The following is a 20,689-nucleotide window of genomic DNA, read 5'->3' as shown; positions in this document are numbered from 1 at the left end:
TAATGTCTTTACCTTAAATACTTCAGCAAAGTCATTTCAGCAAATATTTGATCACTTACTCGGCCAGGTACAGTAGTAAGCAAAAAAGACAAAAAATCCTTGCCTTCATGGAGCTTACATTCTTTTATATCTAAATGTTAGTAAGAATTTACATTCTAGGAGTGAACAGCTGGTGTTAAATCAGAAAGGTCACGCTCCCAAAGCAGCTACTAAAAGCCCTTCAGAAGCTAGTCCTATTATATAACAGATACTCCTTTATGTAACAGATGTTAGAAGTGGGCTCTTGTGGGGGCACCTGGGTGGCTCAGTCGTTGAGCGTCTGCCTTTGGCTCAGGTCACGATCCCAGGGTCCTGGGATTGAGCCCTGCATCGGGCTCCCTGCTCGGCGGGAAGCCTGCTTCTCCCTCTGTGTTCCCTCTCGCTGTGTCTCTGTCAAATAAATAAATAAAATCTTAAAAAAAAAAAAAAGATATGGGCTCTTGTTGAAATTGGTGACATTTGATACATGTGAATTGCCTAAATATTTTGAGGATATTCACCTCCCTTAGAAATAAGAGCATAGATCTGGTAAACTCTACACCCTCTCCATGGCGTTAGAATGAAATCCAGGACTGATTTTGGAAGATTTTAGTTGCCTGTTGCCCACTACAAGGTAACAGTTATGCCTCCAGGGTACTATTTCATCTACTTGGAGAGAACCTTTTATGCAAAGGTTGATACATCTAAAGAAACACAAAACTGGAATTTCATTGAGCATATCAAACAGTATGAACTGTTTTTCTGCTGCTTGCTAATAATTTTGTCCAATCAATGTTTATTGTATAGCTAAATTTGGTCTGATTCGGATTTTGCATTTGTTTAAACAAATTACTTGGTAGGTAGCAGGGTTTTGAAAGGATTAACAGTTCTCATGTAGTTTAATGTGTTACAAAGATTTATAATTTTGTTTCTGAGGCTAAAATCAGCCCACTACCACAACTATTGAATATTCTGAAAATTTCTAGTAGAGGGAAGGTAGCAAGGTCTTGGTGTTATGACATGACTGTAAATAGTATACAGAAATGGTTCCAGTATGAGGGTGAATCTTTTCTACAGCAGATGAATAAGAAATTATACCTACTGTGCCATCTCAAGTATAGTGAGTGCTTACAGCACCCACACTTAAAGGCTAACTAGGTAAAGCGAAAGGATGAATGGGACACCAAGAAAAGTTGGCCGACTTGCTATGATGAAAACAAATAATAACATCAATGTGATTTTAATCTGATAAATTCCTTTGTAAATTTCAGACAATTTCATATAAATGAAGTGATTATTTTAATAACCATTTGAAATGAACTGGCTGACCAGTAACTGTGACAAAGTCTTTAGGATTTAGGAGTCTATGAACCTGAAAATTCAGGACAGAAACCTCTCCGTGTATCTAGTCCCAAAATGGCATGGGAATCATTCAGAGACTACAGGATAATTGATTTAAGGTCATTAAGGTTACTTAATGTATATTATGTTCAAGGATAAGGATCATCAAACTATGGCCAATGGGCCAAATCTGACCCACTACCTCTTTTGATCAGGCCTGTGAGCTAAGGATGATTTTTACATTTTATAATGATTGAAAAAAATCAAGTGACTTATTTCATAACATACGAAAATTATATGAAATCGAGTTTCAACGTCAAAGTTTTACTGGAACACAAACATGCCATTCATTTACATACGTCTTTTGCTACAGTGGCAGAATTGAGTAGTTGTTTGTTACAAAGACCCTATGGTCCACCAAGATCAAATTATTTACTATCTGGCTCTTTATAGAAAGTTTGCCAACTCCTTTGGAGCCCTGCTTTAGACCTCACTGCAGCTACATTTTTAGGAGCCTGTAGTGATGACATTTTATGATTAGTGATACTCCAAGTACACTTGAACTTTAAGGTGACTTAATTTCTCATAAAATACATAATCAACATGTGAGGAGAGGAAGCCACAATTCATGAATACACAGAAAAGTCCAACCATGTTAACATAAAAATCAGTTTTGTTTTTTTTTTAAAGATTTTATTTACTTATTTGACAGAGACAACGAGAGAGGGAACACAAGCAGGGGGAGTGGGAGAGGGAGAAGCAGGCTCTCCGCCAAGCAGGGAGCCCAATGTGGGGCTCGATCCCAGGACCCTGGGATCATGACCTGAGCCGAAGGCAGATGCTTAACGACTGAGCCACTGAGGCGCCCCAAAAATCAGTTTATCTTAAAAAAAAATTCTGAACCGGAAGAAACTGATTTCACAGAAAAATCAACAGTCTGAAGATAAGTATTTTGAACATTACAATAATTATTGGTTGCATTATTTCAGAAGTTACCATAATTTTATAACCAGAAGAAAACACATATAAAAATTAGGTACTCTAGAAATAAAAATTTTACATGTGAATAGTTAGTAATTATGTATTCAAATCTGTATTTGGAGTGTTGAATCAACAGAAACAGTTCCTAGTTTGTTAGTACTATTACATGATTCAGGTGGTTTCAACTGGACATTACTCTTTTTAAAGAGCCAAAATTAGATATTTCTATTTGATGTTGCAACTCAACTGAGTTGAAAATACAAATCTATGAGACTGCTGTTAAATACCAGAAATTAGTTTATATGTTTCAAATAATACATTTTTAACTGGACATCTTGACCAAATAGAAATCTTAAAAAAAAGCTAGACAAAGTTTTTCAAAGTTATTAAAAATATTGAAACCCATTTTTTAGTATTTTACAATGTTATAAAAGCAGTAATTAAATACAATGATATTTCAAATACAATTTTAGAAACTTTACAGTATTTACAAACCCTCCATACTAAAAGTTAATTAAAAATAAGCTTTCTTAAAAGATAAAAGTTTAATATAATATAGTTCATATTCAAGTAAAATTAAGAGAATATAAACTAATAACCCTACTGTTACAGTTAGAAAAGGCTAGTAAAAACTTCTCTAGGTGGAAGACAATAATTGAGCAAGATTTCTTAACTGGGTGAGATTAGGTTTTTACAAGCAATTATTTTATATTTATCTAGGAATACTTATTTTTAATCATTTACATTTTGGAATATTTTAACAATTTGTGGAGCTGGTCAAAACATTAAATTTACTAATCAGTTTATAGAATTAAGTCATATGTATGAAGTTTATTAATGTAAAAAAAATTTTTAATTCTCTAATTTTCAATTTTCTTACATGGACAATACAACACTTAGCCACAATACATTTATCAACTTAGTACAAAATAAAATGACAACTAATAAAGCAATTAATGTAACTTAATTGCATTTATAAGGTCATAATGATAATGGAAAATTCCTTTATTTAAAAAAAAAAAGGCCTCTCCGTGAAAGTAGGGTAAAATGACTGTTTAGAAAAATGGGAGGGATGCTAAAATTAATACATTTCATTAAAATTAAACCCTCTATATGAAAGTTGAAATTGAATCTGGAACCCAGAAGTACTCGGATTCAAGAATCTGAAAATCATTAAAATGGGTTGACGACCTATAAAGAGAGGTTAAGATGATAGCAGGGAAAATTTAGGCAGTCACAGTGACATCCCCAGTGGGCTTTAAGTTAAATTCCTAACAATGGTTATTAGCAGCCCCAAATAAACCAAACCAAAATAAAACCTTTCACATTTCATATAAAATTAGAAAAAAATGTAACAAATAAATATACTAACGTTAAGAATTTCACTTATTTTTAGCTTACATGGCTGAAGTAAGTTTATGATACAACAAAGTCCTAATTTATGTTAACGAGGCATTATGAAGATTAAAGTTCTAGGAGCAAAATTAAGTTTCTTCTGTTCTGACCTTAAGAATTTAAAAACTGCTTTATCATTAAGGCTCCCCCCACAAATGCTATCAATTTCATGGGTTGATATTTTTTAAGACACTTAAAGGGATCGTATGTAGTAGACTATCATAGAAGTCAAAAACAAATGGGTGAAGCCCTCTTTTGGTTGGTTACCCATTAGAAAGTGCTTCTTCATAAAGCAAATACTGCTTTGACTACACAAACTATGTATCACCTGGTATTTTTCAATTAGCATAGTTTACCAATCTACAAATGTGTGTACTGGTTAGTTTAATACTTATGGGTCTACTAGCCACGTATAAAGGAACAAATTACATTTTTATTCAACTGCAGCAGTGACTTTTTGCATACCTTCTGATTTTCTGTTTTGCAGGCATGCCAAGACTATTCAAAGAGAATTTCTAAAATATCCAATAAATTGATCACAAAATAAAAAATATATATAGAAAATTAAAGTGATTAATGACTTTAAAAATGCCACGGTTTTAGTTTCACGTATCACCAGGTTTCATCAGTCAATTCCTATTATATTTTCACGGCCTCTGAGAAGTATAAGCTTACCAGTTTCATCACTTATCTATTACAGTGTATACTAGGTTTATATCTCTGCTCAGAAGGGCAGTTTGAACCAAGACTGTTGTGTAACACAGGTGCTAGCCCTCTTTCACTCTGAGATATTTCATGATCATTACAAAAGTCACCGCTTTCTGGAACACAGAGCTTGGGTCTCTGATGGTATTTCAGTCTGTATGTATCAGTCATGCAGCTATCAACTGAAAAATAGGTAGTTAATGAAATGGTCTCATTTGGACAGATAGAACTAGAGTCTATTTCTGGTTGGCAAAATGTATCAACAACTGTACCCAAGTCTGCCTGAAAATCTTTAGTTGAAAAGCTTGACAGGTAGTTTGGTGTGTTGCCAACATGCTCTTTTATTTGAAATGTTTCCTTAAGTCTTTGATCATTCATATATGTACCTACTTCTGAACCTGGTTCTGAATCCAAATTTAAACTGTGCTTTGGAAGACTAGAAGAATTAGCTTTAAACATCTCTGTAAGTTTTACATTAGGTGTGGGATCATTTTTCTCTGACTGTGGCACACTGGTTATAGCATATTTCTTTGGTGGCAAAGGAGGTGGTGGATTATGGCTAACAAGTTTCGGCATCTGACAACCATCAGACCTGCAGGTTGACTGAACGATATGTTCCCTGGACAGAGAGTTCTCAGAGCAACATTGTTCCATCATAGTTTGCTGCTGGATGAGGGGAGAAGTTTCTGGCTTTACCCCAAGAGATCTCATGTGTGAAGACCACAATGAAGATGATGAGACTACTTCATTACTGTTCATTCTCTTTCCAGGAGAATTATCATCATGAAAAAATAACCCTGTTCTCTCAGAATTTTCTGTATTAAGCCACTCAGAAAATTTGCATTCACTTGGGGTTTCAAGTTTCTGTTCACCTGACTGGTGGATATGCTCTTTTGCTGCATTGTCCTTGAGTATCTGTGGACCTGATGAAGGGAATAACTTTCCATTGGTTTCATGTATCTGTGACCTGCAGCATAAAAACAAGAACAAAGCTAAAAGGCAAAACTGGAGGAAAAACAAACATTTGTCCGTAGTTTAACTTCTCAATATATACCTGATATTATTTTTGTAACATAACAGAAATGGGAAGATATTTGTAGCCATTATCATTTTATACTGACTCCAAAATGTATGCCAAAATACATGAATGCCAGAAACACCTGTCATTACCAAAATTAGATCTCTAATAATTAGAAGCATAATTAAAATTCATTTCAACTTACAAACACTGAAATTACATTTATTTGTAATAAAAAGTAGCATAGACTTAAAATGTTATAAGCAAACACTTCAATACCCTAAAACACTTCTTGACCAACATTACAAATCTTATACCAATAGAGACAACTTTGATATACAATGCTATAAGGATGGTATACAAATTAAAAATAATTTAATCAAGATTACCTTTTTTAGGTAATAATTAACTTCTAAGATGAAGATAAATCATCACATTGCAAATTATTTTTGTCATGAAAATTATTTTTCTCACATGAATTGCATGGAATTCAATTAGAGTGAAATGATGAAAAGAGTAGAGGCTTTGCTAGGTAGATAAGAGCTGCATTCAAATTTCAGCTCCACTGCTTTGAGCAAATTACTTAATAAAAGCCCCTAATTTTCTCTTATTAAATACCACCCACCTCATAAGAATGCTATGAGGATTATAACCATCATGTACTGTACCTGGTACTCTGTAGGCCCTCTATCCTTAGGCCTATATCCTTTTAATGATCCCCGATAATACAGGCATCATAACATTGTAGGCCCATTGTTTTCAGAGTAGTAATATGGATTTTTAGCCTGATAAAGAGTTCCCATAATACATGCATTTAATATGAAAGATTTTAGTGTTTCTAAATATCTTCGATTACCTTTTCATCAAAGGATTTTTTATTTGTAGATGTGACTCTGGGTGGAACTCATGAGATTTATAGCCTACTTCCAAATTCTTCAGTTCTTTTCTAAAGCCTGAGGCTAGGAGAGAGAAAAAATTATTTAAATGATCTTTTTTAATTTACTGCGCATATACTTCTCCATAATTTACGTTTCCTACAAATAGGTAATTCTCTTACAACTAACAAAATTAATTCTTCAAGATTCAGCTCAAATAATATGTCTTTTCTGAATACTTCATACAAAATAAATGGCTGTTTCTATCATTACTTGAAAACGTTAGCAATGTCCAAATAACGCTATTGATGTTTGACTGTGGGGAGCTATGTGTTTCCCCTGTCATATAAGACATAGTCTTTGCTGACAAAATGGTGGGGAAATCCTGCATTTGAAGACAGATGGCTTGGGTTGAAGTCTGGATTCACTACTTATTGGCTAGTAGCTTTAAGCAAACCTCTCAATTCCTTATAATCTCAGTTTCCTCATTTATATGAGGTAATGACACCTATTTTACCTTCCTCACAGGAACATTAGGAACGTCAACTGAATTAAAACATGTGGGAAGGTATTATGATTAACATGTAAAATGTTAAGATCATCACTCTGTAGCTACCATTTTCTGATTGCTGACTCAAGTTGTAAGAGGTTCATAATAATTATTTCATTAACATTATTTTTTACTTGAAAGATAACAGATAGATTCTGGTTATTCAGACTTGGGTATCTGGCAGAAATTTTCTTGAAAATTAAAAAAGTGAACCTGTCATTTCAAGGAAAACAACCAGAGTTATTTATTGCCACTGATAAAATTCAAATTTTTAGATGAAAATAAGAATTTTGGAAAACTTGTATCCACCACCATGAGTTTTAGCTTCCCAAAAATTATAAAGGCTTTCTGCTAATATTTATGGTAATATTAACAAAGGTTTTTTTTAAAAAAACAATATAAAGAAATGTATCAACATTTGGAAGACTTGCATAATTTAGCAAACCAATATTTTCCAAATAAGGATATACTGATGTTAGAAAATCATGCATAAGTAAATCATTCTTTAAATGAATAAATTTTCCATTTTAAAGACTAATACAGTAATTATTAACATATATAGCCCATCAAAACAAAAACTCTTTGAAGTCCTCAATATTTTTTAAAAGTATAAAGATATCCTGAGGTCAAAGCACTGCTTCAGTTGACTGAAAACAGTCTTTAAAAAATCTCAGTCACAACTGTTCTGTGAAATAATTTTCCTTTTTCTATCCAAGGAAGTTGGGTGACCCAAGTGATGCTATATAACTGGGTAACTGACAGCATTTAAACCAGTCCAGAGCTAACTCCAAAGCCGGTGCTCTTTCCACTACCTGCAAGCTCTCTTTCTCATACGCCACTAAAATCCTAGATCGTCATACTGAATCTCCTCCTGACGAAACTAGGCCCACAGAAGATATCAAAATATATGGCTTTAGCTTGAATATTCAATTCCCCATGCTTCTGTAAAATTCTAGTAAGTTTTCAGTATCCTCCCTTGTTTTTAGATGGCATTTTCATCATGTTCATTTACATTTCCTTTCATTCTCATGCTTCTGACTGTACTCCAAGTCTATGAATTGAAGATTGCAAAGAAAACAAAAAGTTATTAAAGCAGGAACTTTATTTTTTAAACAATAACAAAGAACTTTATCTTTGATGGCTTTTATCCCTAAATTGATCTTCTGGGTACATTTTTAAAAACTACTCTGTCAGTCAAAATTCAACTGGAATCTATAGTTGATCTAAAATCTAAATATTATCCTGTGAAAAATCTATATTCGATTATCATCAGCCTCTGCAAGTTAAATCTTGAATTTCCAAGAAACAGTTGTATAATACATAAGAGAATTTAATACCCTATATGCAATATTGCTTACACAGTAAATGTTACCTTCTAATAAAAGCCTAAGATAGTAGAATGAGGGGAACTATAAGTCTGGCATTTATTTGCTTAGGATTTCACACTCCTACATCACTAGATTGCAGTAAGCTCTTTCTATTGGACAGTATGTCCCCTTTTTGTTATTGTTTCCCCTTGCACAACATCTAGCACATAAAAGACATTCAATGAAAGTCTAGAGAATGAATAAGCAATCACATGGAAAACCTAACTGTTTTTCTTCTTTTAAATCATCCCACCCTGTCCACCATGTTCCCAACTCACAGAACCAGGACTAGATAAGTATAAACTGAGACAAATTCTTCTTATCTTTCCCCCTGACCTATCTTGAGTCTATCAAGTGCCACACTTACACAAATCTTAAAAATAAAAGGCAGTATAATTTATTCCAGAGAGTGTTAGTTGCTTGTAAGCCTGACCCACTGCTGAGGTTCAAAAACAGCCTCTCTCTTCAACAGCTACTTTATGATGGGGGGGGGATTAAAAAAAAGTAATGTCAACAAAAAGAACTTTAATAATTTTTCAGCCTGAAAATTTCGGGTTTATTATTCACAAACACCAGAAAAAACACTTAATTCTTAAAAAACTCTTCACTATTATTAACGTATCCAAGAACAGACAGCAGGAGGCAGCAGAGGTCTTATAAACATGTTTGAAATTTTAATAGCACTATGGCAGGCGTTCAACCAAGTGGTTTGACTTCAGAATTCCAACTAACTTAAAAATAGATGTGTTATTTTTCTCTTCTGCTGACATAGACATCTATGTATCTTTACTGGGAATTTTGGCTCCAGGTTCTTTGCAAATCTAAAATAGTCTCATTTTTACACTTGGCACAGAAGACACCTTCACATCAGGCAAGAAGCTTTAATTAATAATGCTAATTTTGATACTTTATTTTTTTAAAAAAAGCCCAACAGTCAAGAAATCAAAACATATATTTCATCTGAAAAGATGACCTATGTTTAAAATAGGCTTAGGTAGCAATAAAACCAAACTGCTGGTCTAGACAATGTAATCTTCACTCTTGTTGTATAGGGAGATTTCAAAATATAACGGTAAAACTACAGTTACAAAGCTTAAACATTCAAGAGCAGTAATCTAATCAATGATCTGATTTACAATAAAATAATTGCTTTTAATAAAATTTGAATACTTGGGAAAAATCACAAAACTTTAACTGGCCTCTTTACCTTCTTTGTTTCATTTTCCTTCTACCTCCGGAGATCTTACTTCATCAATTACTATTCTGTTCTAGTCTTATCTTAGCACCTTTCTCTTGCCCTGTACATCATTAGTTCCTTACCCTCTGTAACATAAATACAAAACTAAGCTCTTGGTTGCTTCTTTAAACAGACATTTCTTTACTTCTCTTTTATTAACTTTTTATTGTACTATAATTTTCTAAGACATTTTATTTGAAAATAATTTTAAAAAGTCCAGAAAAACTGAAAGATTAAAACTAGTACAAAGAATACCTGTATACCCTTTACCCAGATTCACCCATTAACATTTTTTCCTGAACCACTTTAAGTTACAAACATCATGGCCCTTCACTTCTAAATACTTCAGTCCTACCTCAAGCTTGCTTCATTTCTAATGTTCCTCTAACACTGCTTTTCCTCTATCACTAATGACTTACTAACTGCTAAATCAAATTTTTAATCCTTAAAAAAAACTCCACATTTTTTATCCTTATTCTGCTCAATCTGTGGCAACTTGTCTTCTTGAAGCTCCCCATTTTCCTGGTTTCCCTGTGATAATCTTCTCTCCTTTTCTCATACCTTTTAGCTACTCCTCACACTTTCCCAAAGTTGCTCTTTCTATCCTTAGCTCATCTCTCTTACTCAGCAAACCCCAAGTTTTTTCCTTTGTCTCCAGTTTTCCTGAGTGATGCAGCCCACGTCTATGGCATTCAATTCCCATATATGCGACTGGTTATCAGATATATCATCTCTCCTGAGTTGTAGACATATGTCCTTAACTGCCTGAAAAATCTATTTACCTAGATGATAAACAAATCCAAAAATAAATTTGGCGTCTCCTCTCATCCCCCCAAAGTTGTTTCTTCTTCCTATATTCTTTGATTTGGTAAATGGTGTATCTACTTATGCCAGTCTTAGATAACAGCTATCCCCAGCTTCCTCCTTTTCCTCCCTTTTGTACATCTGTTATAAAAACTGACTCCACTGTCTACACATTCTTATAAATTCTCAAATCTTCTGTGATACTGGTACTGCCTTAGTTTATGCCCCCACTTTTTCTCTCCAGGCTGTTCAAATAGTCATCTAACTAATGTTTCTCTCATTGCTCCAAATTCACCCTCTAGATTGCCACCAGTCTTTCAAAAATGCCAACTGGAATATATTCCTCTCCTTGTCCTCTGGTGCCTTTCCACTTACTGTAGGATTTAAAAATAGCATAAAAGTTTCATCATAATTTGGCTTCTATCTCTACCCTCTATTATCTCACAATTTCCACAAACACACTCAGCCTTGCATAGACCAAACTACCTGTATTATTACAATATGTAATACTTTCTCCCAACCATGTACTTTTGAACATATAAAGTCTGTCCTGAATGTAATTCAAGGCATTTGAAATTCTCCTAATCAGTGACCCAATTTAAAAGAGAAGCTAAAATGATCTAAATGGCACTGTGAAATTTCAACAATGTTCCCAAATAATAGCTTTAGGCAGCAGAACCCATGACATAGGCAGAGAAATCTACGTAATATCTTTGTCAATGAAAAAATACCAAGAAATAATTACGATGGCACTACTATAGATTTTTCGTTCTCTGACATAAAACAAATTTGTTTGGATTGTAGTAAAAACTCACTTAAATATCAAACAAAATATGAAAATAAAAAAATTTCTGAAGCTCCTTAACTTTCTAAATCTGTTAGCTACTTACAGAAAGTGATTCTTCAGGCCAATAATATAAGTGTGCCCCCATTTTACAAATAAGTAGGAGAAAATAAAGAAAGTCATCCCAAATCACAAAGAATTAAATTAAATTGTGCCTTACCGAAAACAAAAATCCACACAGGGTATGTTTTTGGCTTGGGAAAAAAAATTCCTATACTACTTTAACATGTTCTCAAAGTGTCGGGGAGGGGAATACATAGAGACACCATCAGGCAGGAACATTAACAAAGATTCTCAAACCAAATACCAGCTTAAAGAACTATGGTAGGCTTTGACATTAATTAAATAAGAAATAATTTTGACATAATGTAATTTATGTGGTTAAATAAGTGGGTTACATAAAACCACAGTAAGAAACCACTGCACACTTATTAGTGATTAGTGATGATAATTATCAAAACAAAACCCCAGAAAACACCAAGTGTTGGTGAAAATATGGAGAAGTTGGAACCCTTGTGCATTGCTGGTGGGAATGTAAAATAGTGTAGCAGCTGTTGAAAACAGTGTGGCGGTTCCTCAAAAAATTAAACACATAATTACCACAGAATCCCGCAATTGCACTTCTGGGTATATACTCAAAAGAAATGAAAGCAGGAATTCTCAGGTATTTGTACACCAATGTTCATAAGAGCATTACTCGCTATAGCCAAAAGACAGGAACAACCCAAATGTCCATCAACAGATGAATGGATAAACAAAATGTGTTATATCATACAACATAACATTATTCAGCCTTAAAATTTAAGGAATGTAATTCTGACATATACCACAACGTGGATGAACTCTGAAGACATTATGTTAAGTGAAATAAGCCAGTCAAAAAAAACAAGTATTGTATGATTCCATTTATCTGAGGTACCCAGAGTAGTCAAATTCATAGAGACAGAAAGTAGAATGGTAGTTACCAGGGGCTGGGAGAGAGGAGGAAATAGAGAACTGTTTAATGGGCACAGAATTTCAGTCTGAGAAGTTGAAAGAGACCTGGAGGTGGATGGTAGTGATGGTTGTACAACAATGTGAATGTTCTTAATACCACTGAACTGTCACTCAAAAATGGTTAGAATGGCAAATTTTGTTATGTGTATTTTACCACAATAAAAAATGTTTCCACAATAAAAAAATATTTTTAAGTAGGTTACATACATACTCTTTCGTATTAAATGGGGAAAACCACTGCAAAGCTCTTATAGCAATGCATTCTTGACCATCAAAATCTCTATGACGTTGTGTTTTTATTACCATCAGGAAGCAAGCATCGTTTTGTAAAAAGCACTGAACTTGTGGTTATTGTTCAATTTCACCGACTTCTGCTGTTGATTTCTGGCCAGCCCTTTACTGTTTCCTGTAATACTTGCTTACCAGACTTTTATCAGATTTTTAAAAGAGGCAAGACATTTTATATAGGAAAGGAAGGTTATTTCCTTAATATAAGTGTTTCCTTCTGATATTATACCACTTGATAAAAACAAAATGATTTAACATTTAATCATATTCAAAGTCTGTAACCTTAAAATAATCTCCACAAAAGCCTTAAGAATGATAAAGATTAAAAACAAGCTTTAAAATTTGTTCTTCATGGCTTTTTATTATGAAAAATTGTATCTCTTCTAATCCTCTGAATTCTAACATGTGAAAATAATGGTTTTGATTGCAACCTCAATAATCCCCTTGTTCATCCTTTTCCTCGATCTTTCTCCCCCAGATCCTTCAGGTATATCCTCTCATTAGCAGCCCTGAATTCTATATACATTCAAACATCTAATTTTGTTTCTGGGCTGCTTTGTGTGGGTAGTGAATCACCTATAATAATGCCACCCCATTAATATATTTACTGTTTCCAAACTGAACTTTTCCAACAGGCTGCTTATCCATTTTTCTATTCTGTCCCTAACTCCTGTGGCAGACATCAGGACTGTCCACACACATTTCAGTTCACCTTCCAGGCACAGGAAAGACTGTACTTTTCCACACTCTTTGAAATTAGGCTTGTCTATAAGACTTGCCTCGGCCAATGAGATGTGAGTGGAAGTACATGTATCACTTCTGTGTTGAAGTTTTAAGTGACTGTTGTGTCCTCCCTCAATCTCCTCTCCCCACAACACTGCAAGGTTCAGAGAAGCATCTATGGAGATGGAGTCTCATTAGCCTGGGGCACTGAGTGATTTCTAGGAAGAGACTCCATGCGGGCCTCCACTGGTCATATATCATCAGCAAAAATCAAATGTGTGTTGACACACTGAGATTTTGAAGTTGTTACCACTGCGTAGCCTAGAACCTAGCCTATCCTGACTGACACTCCCCTCTCTGCCAGTTCCCTGAAGTAGCTATTCCCATCCTTTCAAAGCCTTTAAAAGCATGAACTCTCTTAACTTCCATCCTCATTACTCATAATCTTATCAGTAACAGGACTATTCCTAGCTTCTTTACTCTTATTACAATTTTTTTTTAAAGATTTTATTTATTTATTTGAGAGAGAGAATGAGATAGAGAGCATGAGAGGGGGGAGGGTCAGAGGGAGAAGCAGACTCCCCGCTGAGCAGGGAGCCCGATGTGGGACTCGATCCTGGGACTCCAGGATCATGACCTGAGCCGAAGGCAGTCGCTTAACCAACTGAGCCACCCAGGCGCCCCTTATTACCACAATTTATTCTTTATAGCTACTATTATAATATATGTAAGTAAAATTTTACCTTCTAAGTAGTTTTTGCTCTGTTGGGAGGAAGAGCTGACACATTCTATATTTAGGTTGTTTGTCTTTACCTGGTCACTAGAAAACAGAAGAAAACATACACCAAATACATCAGCTACCATGAATTATTATTTTAGTTAGAATCTAAGAAAAAGAAAGGAAATAACATTTGTTAAGCAATTATATGACATGTGTTCTAGGGGATTAATGTGCATTATTTAATTTACATTGCCACAGCAACACTTAAAAGTAGTTATTATCCTCATTTTACAACAGGCTTATAAGGCTGTCAAAGTCAAATTAATTTGCCCAATACTTAAGATCCAAGTCTATCTGGTTGCAGAGTCCTGATCTTTCTACTACCGTAGGCTACCCCTTTCCAAGATGTGTTATGATATTATCCTGCCAAATAAAAGTTTTAAGTCTTTATTGCAATGACTATTTTAATAAAATACAAGCAGTTGATTTTTGCAAATCTGGCTTTTTAATAATGAATGTGATAAAATGCCAGCTAATAACAAATTAAGATGTTTTAGGTGGATTAAAAGCAGAAATTGTGACTAGACTGATGTAAGAAATCAGCCAATTAAGCTGTGGACATGCTTTAGAGGTTACACAGAAAAGGGCAAATGTACTGCTAACAGTAACATACAAATATATTCAGAATTAATTAAAAATTAATTGAACACAGACTTAGTTATTTGGCTGCGTTCTTTTATATTTGCTAAAGGAAAAAATCTCTTTTCAATGGAACTGGCTATGAAAGTAGAAAATATCCCCAGCTCTGAGTTACAGATGGGATAATGAACATTAAATAGACTGAAGAATTAAATAATTAGCTTAATGACTGAGACGCCACCAATTTAAATCGATGCTTTAAAACCTGTAGTATGTATTAATAGTTATCAGTGGCAACAATAACAATGTATTTCTGTACTTTTAAAATTTCCTAAAAATATTTTTGGATCAGGAAATAACTATTAAAAACAGAAACCTGAACTATCAACCTGCAATATCCCAGAGGTCTCTTCACTCTGAAGTCAAGCTCTTTCCATTACACTTAATTGACCCCAGACTTTGAAATTACTTCACATAACAGGAGAGAATGATGGGGGAAAATCATTCATTTAATTTGTGCATTACCTGCAGGATACTGTTTCTTTAACACCACTGATATCCGTTACTGTACCATTTCCATCGATAACAGGTGAATCCAAATTAGCAGATCCATTACTGACATGATCACTACTTTCGTATCCAGACTCGGTCCTTTGCATCTGCCAATTGTCACCATGAACTTTAGTCTCTTTGACGCCTTTATTTTTCTCTGCTCCTTTTCCATTAGATTCAAGGGAACTCCTGCTTCCTATTTCCTGCTTCCTATCATCTTCATATATGGTCATTAAACATTTTTGCTTTGGGTTTTCTTTTGGCCAGTTGTTAAAACTCTGATCTTTGCTACATTTAGGTTTGTTACTGATATTTGATTTATGTCTTGGACTATGCTGTCTTTTGTCACTTTCATTAAAAATACTATCAACATTTAACGTTTCTCTCATAGGTTTCCAACCTCGGGTCCGGCTTTTACTGCTGCCACTATAGCTGCTTCCTTTATCCCTAGAATCTTGGCTGCTGTCTGTATCATATCCAGTGCCACTGTCACTCTTAAGTTTGCCAGTTACTTTCTCTCCTGGGGCAAGAATCTGGGATTTACTTGAACTCAGTATTTGTGCAGAAGCTCGACTCTGATGGGCAACTCGGTCATGTTTACATGGTCCTTTTCCTTGACTATAATAGAGATGTGGGTTTCCATATTGTCTAAAGCCATTTGGGGCAGGAGGTGATCCAGACTTGAAATGTGGAAGGTCTTCATCAACCAAATCTTTAAATAATTAAATAAAGATACAAATGAATACTCTTCAGAGACATTTCTTAGTTACAAGCCAAATACCTTGTTTGAGAAATGTTAAGCAGTAATAAGTGAATAATAATTATAAGATTTATATTATATCACATAGTGATTTGACACTGAAAAGCGTTTTCCTCATTCTCTATGCTTAATGAGAGGCATTTATAAGGTAAGTAGTTATATACTGATTTTAGAAAATGACCTCTAAAGTAGATCATAATTAAAGCTTTAAAAAAAAAAAGAAGCCAGTATTCTATCTCACTCATCATTAATGAAAGTCATAATAATAAAAGTATTTTCCATCTCTTATACTGGTAAGGATTTAAAGTTTGTTAAGCCACCTGCTGCTAAGAATGTGAAGAAGCAGACATCTAATCACAGTCAGTGGGAGTGCAGACTGGTTCAGTCTTTTAGGAGAGCAACTGAGCCACATCCATCAAAATTAAGAATAAACACCCCTCAACCCAGCAATTCTGAAATAATTTTATGCTCTGGCTATACACAAAAAAGGACACAAAGGTACATGTAAAAGGATATCACTGCAGCAAAAATCTTAAATCAAGTTTTAAAGTCTAGCAAGTATCATTTAAATTGTGGTATGTCCATAAAGAGGATAAAGCCATAAAGAGTAAGACATGCTCATAATGAACTGCACACTATTAACAGTGAAACAGAGGGAAGGTGAGGGGCTGCTCTTCTCACTTAATTTTATAACCTTCCTTCTTATTTGAATGTACCATATGGGTGAGTTGAATTTATAATTAAAAGGAAAGTTAAAACATTAGAACAAGCACAAGTATTCCACACCACAATTAAATAAGAACCAGAAAAGTTTTATATTTATAGATATAATAGGTGTATTAAAGAAATAATATTGAGATATATAACATAACATGTAAATATATAATAAATATAAATTATATTAAGTTGTATTAAAGTTATAAAATTTAGTTTAAAAATAAGATTTTAGCAACTCCTTTTCAAATGAACACTATAAGCTCTAACTTACCTTTATGTCGGCCCAAATCTTTCCTTTGTCCCCTCTCCAAATCTTTCCTTTGTGAGGAAAGTAAGTTTCTCTGTTCAATGGCTTTTAAAGCACATTCTCTGGAAATGTCTTTTATTTTTTCCCTTCGATCACTGTGACTTAACTTAACTGTAAAAGAAATCATTCTTATAAATGATATAGATCATTTTTCAAATTGCTCAACAAAAGTACATATTGAACTATATAAAAATTTTAAGATGCTACGTATTAAAAACAAAATATAAAGTATACAATGAACTCATTTTTTTATGTTTAACCAAAAAACTCAATGTATTTATCCTGATTATCCTGACACTGGAGATGCATGTTGGCTTTTAAAACTTCTTGTATTGCTCCTAAAGCTAGTGTAAAAGGAAAAAAGAGATCTTGTATTGAAATAATAAAAGCTAAAGGTAACTGAGTGGTCACTATGTGTCAGACACTATTATAAGTCTTAACTCATTTAATTCTTTGAGGTGGGTACAATTACTGCCTCCATGTGGATTAGGAAGCTAAGGCACAGAGAAGTTGAAAACTTGCCCAAGTTCACAGAGCTTGTAAATGTAGAACCAGGATTATGAACCCAAGTTGTCTGGTTCTAATGTCTGTGTTTGTAATCACATACACAGTTGCTGGGCTTAAAAGTAGTTATCTTTTGACAAACAGCTTAATCTAAGAGTATGACAATACAGAGGGTAAAAGGTATAGTTCCATTAAGAACTTTTAAAAGCACTTATTGTAATTCTTTGTTGATGACAATTGTTAATTCTGGATCCTACCACCCTTGATTAAGTGGGTTTCTTTTATGGTTAGACATTATATCATTAATGCATTTTAAAGCCACTTATAAAATCATCCTGAACAACCACCTACTCAGAGTTCAATGTATTTCTAAACCATAACTATACACACCATGCTGCAATGTCTCATTTTGGATCCATGTCACAGAACTTGGTTTGTGAAAATTAAAGTTGTGAGATGACAATAACAAGACAGAGTTGAATAAAAATGAGGTTAAGTATAAAGTACAACTATAATAACTTTGAACTACTAATGTTGCATTAACTAATGGTAAATTTAAATTTAGCACATGTGCCAAATTATTAACTCATGTTTTTCCTCTCCAAGTTAATAATTAATTCCTAGAAGGCCATATTATGACTTTCTTTGGTTAACTGTCCAGATTGCCTCCAGCCTACTACAGCTCTGAGTGTATGGAGAAACCCAGACAGTAGTCGAGTCCAACTGTTCAGATCAAACTGTAAGTCTGCGAGAAATGCGTAAAAGATAAAATTTTGCTATCTAGTTGTTATTTTCTCTTCATGGCCAAGCAAATTTAGTTAAGCACCCTCCTTTTCTATGGTACTTACCAGAAACTGCAGATTCAGTAAAGAGGAAAGGGGGAAACGTAATCACTCAGGGACAATGTGAAAATAACAATTTAAACACATACCTGGTCCTCTACTGCCACTTGTTTGAATGTGGCTCCGATTAAATGATGAAATATTATCTGTTTGAAATTTCTGATTTTCTCTCTGTTTTGCCTGATCACCAAATCCATTTTCTTTTGAATTATCTGACTTATAAATTGAGGGCTTTTCACATCCTTAAAAGACAAACAAAACTGTATTATTCCCATCCTCCTCCCCACCAGAAGAAAAGAAGTTTGAATCTTTTTTTTAAGCAATTTCTACACCCAATGTGGGGCTCGAGCTCAGAACCCTGAGATCGAGTCACATGTTCCACTGACGAAGCCAGCCAGGCTCCCCTGAATCATTTTTAGTATTGTGGATAACTGCTTATAAACTCGAAGGACTGACATTTTTAAAGGATTTCTATCTGCTTTGTAGTGCATCCAAAAATGGCCTGGCTCCTTTGGACTTTTTCAGTGTATAACTCACTTTAACTCTCAAATTTTTACTGTTAGAAAAGAGCTTCCAGTCAAGTATCCCCTTCTGTGCTTGTGTGACCACAGAAGTGGGTGGCTCCTGAAGGTGCTTTGGAGGCCACTGGTGGGGAAAGGCCTCTTTATAAAGATTAACTCCAAGTAAGAATTTTCCTGAACGCTGCTTTACTGAAATTGAATTTTGAAATTATCCTCAAAATTCATTTTATCTTTACTATATTAATACTTAGGATGACTATGATACTATAAAGAACACTAAAAAGAACTTTTAAAAATTACCCATATTTTCTGCAACGGATTTATAATGTGACCAGTTGATGACCTGCCTAAGTGCATCTTCAGTAGAAACTGCTGTGCCATCTGGGTTTGCGTAAAACAAAAGCAGTGGCTGGAAATGGCATCGGATACATTTGGAGACCACATCCTTCCATCTAGTCCCAACCTTTAAAAAAACCCACAGTGAATAAAAACAAAACAAAATCTTGTAATCAATGTGTTATATATTTGAACAGCAGAGACTAAATTAATTTGTATATTAAAAAGATTTAAAGAATTCAGACGCTAGCAGTTCAACTGTTCATATTATATGATTACTTTTGTCTTAAACTAGTCTAATAAACATCTTTTAAATGTTATCATTAAAAAATTGAGCAAAATCATACACTTACTATACCAAGATTTAGACTAACAAATTTTAAAAAGCTTTTCTACATACATGGTTGATTGATTTTTGACCAAGATTTAAAGGTTAATTTAATGGAGAAATATAAGATTCTATTCAACAAGGTGCTGGAACAACTGGATGGCCATACGAAAAAAATGAACTTTGACACCATTACACATTAAGCACAATTAAACCAGAATGAGTCACACAAAAACTTAAAGCTTATAGGAAAAAACAAGAGAAAATCTTAACAACCTTGGCGAAGGTAAAGATTTCTTAGGACATCAAACGGGGGCGATTGGAGAGCTCAGTTGGTTGAGAATCCAACTCTTGGTTTTGGCTCAGGTTGTGACCTGGGGATCATGGGGTCAAGGGCTCCGCAATGAGTGTGGAGCCTGCTTGAGACTCTTTCTCCCTTTCCTTCTGTCCCTCCCCCCACTTTTGCATGCACACACACACTCTCAGAAAAATAAAAAAAGGACATCAAACAAACCACAGAAGAAAAAAGTTGTAAAATGGGCTTCAGATCAAAATAAATTAATAACTTCTGATCTTTAAAGGTTACCCATTAAGAAAATGAAAAAAACAAGCCACAAACATCTAATAAAGAACTGCTGTGCAGAATAAAGAATTCCTGCAATTCATTAATAAGATGATTCAATTTAAAATGGGCAAAACATCTAAAGACACTTCACCAAAAAAATAAAAGAATGGCCAATTAGCACACAAAAAGGTACTCAAAACATTATTAACCATAAGGAAAATGCAAATTAAAACCACACTGAGATAACACTATACATTCATTAAAAGGGCTAAAATTAAAGACTAACAACATAAAACATTGCTGAGAATGTGGAGCAACTGGAACTCTCATACACTAATAGGAATGTGAATTGGTATAATCACTTTGAAGATCATTTTACCAGTTCCCTATAAAGTTTAACTATACTTATCATACAACCCAGAAGTTCCACTTCTGAGTATCTTTTATATATATATTTATATATTTTTTTTAATTGGGGGGAAGGACAGAGGGAAAGAGAGAATCTTAAGCAGGTTCCACATCCTGTGCAGAGCCCAATGTGGGGCTTGATCTCACGAACCTGAGATCATGATGTGAGCCAAAATCAAGAATCTGACGCTTAACTGACTGAGCCACCCAGGTGCCCCCATTTCTGAGTATTAGCTAAGAGCAATGGGGAAAAAAATCATGTTCACACAAAAACTATCCATAATTCAAAAGGTAAATGGATAAATTGTTATATAGCCATGTAATGGAACACAACAATAAAAATGAAG

General features: G+C 34.2%; 1 protein-coding gene across 3 annotated transcripts in view; it reads right to left on the bottom strand.

Annotated features, from left to right (window-relative positions):
* Nucleotides 1–2,139: 2,139 nt before the first annotated feature.
* Nucleotides 2,140–20,689, bottom strand: part of USP53 (ubiquitin specific peptidase 53) — a 64,723-nt gene continuing 46,173 nt past the window's right edge. For all 3 annotated transcript variants that reach the window (XM_027597668.2, XM_027597666.2, XM_027597665.2), the window contains 7 exons: nt 19,006–19,168; nt 18,274–18,426; nt 16,803–16,949; nt 15,028–15,766; nt 13,886–13,962; nt 6,315–6,417; nt 2,140–5,407 (listed from right to left, as the gene is read on the bottom strand). In XM_027597668.2, the coding sequence (XP_027453469.1) occupies nt 4,423–5,407; nt 6,315–6,417; nt 13,886–13,962; nt 15,028–15,766; nt 16,803–16,949; nt 18,274–18,426; nt 19,006–19,168 (2,367 nt within the window). In that variant the 3' untranslated portion in view covers nt 2,140–4,422. The remainder of the gene's footprint in view (nt 5,408–6,314; nt 6,418–13,885; nt 13,963–15,027; nt 15,767–16,802; nt 16,950–18,273; nt 18,427–19,005; nt 19,169–20,689) is intronic.

The sequence above is a fragment of the Zalophus californianus genome, chromosome 2, assembly GCF_009762305.2.
Source record: "Zalophus californianus isolate mZalCal1 chromosome 2, mZalCal1.pri.v2, whole genome shotgun sequence".
NCBI classification, from domain to species: domain Eukaryota; kingdom Metazoa; phylum Chordata; class Mammalia; order Carnivora; family Otariidae; genus Zalophus; species Zalophus californianus.
Note: the sequence above shows the minus strand (reverse complement) of the source record. Positions and strands in the feature narration are given on the sequence as shown.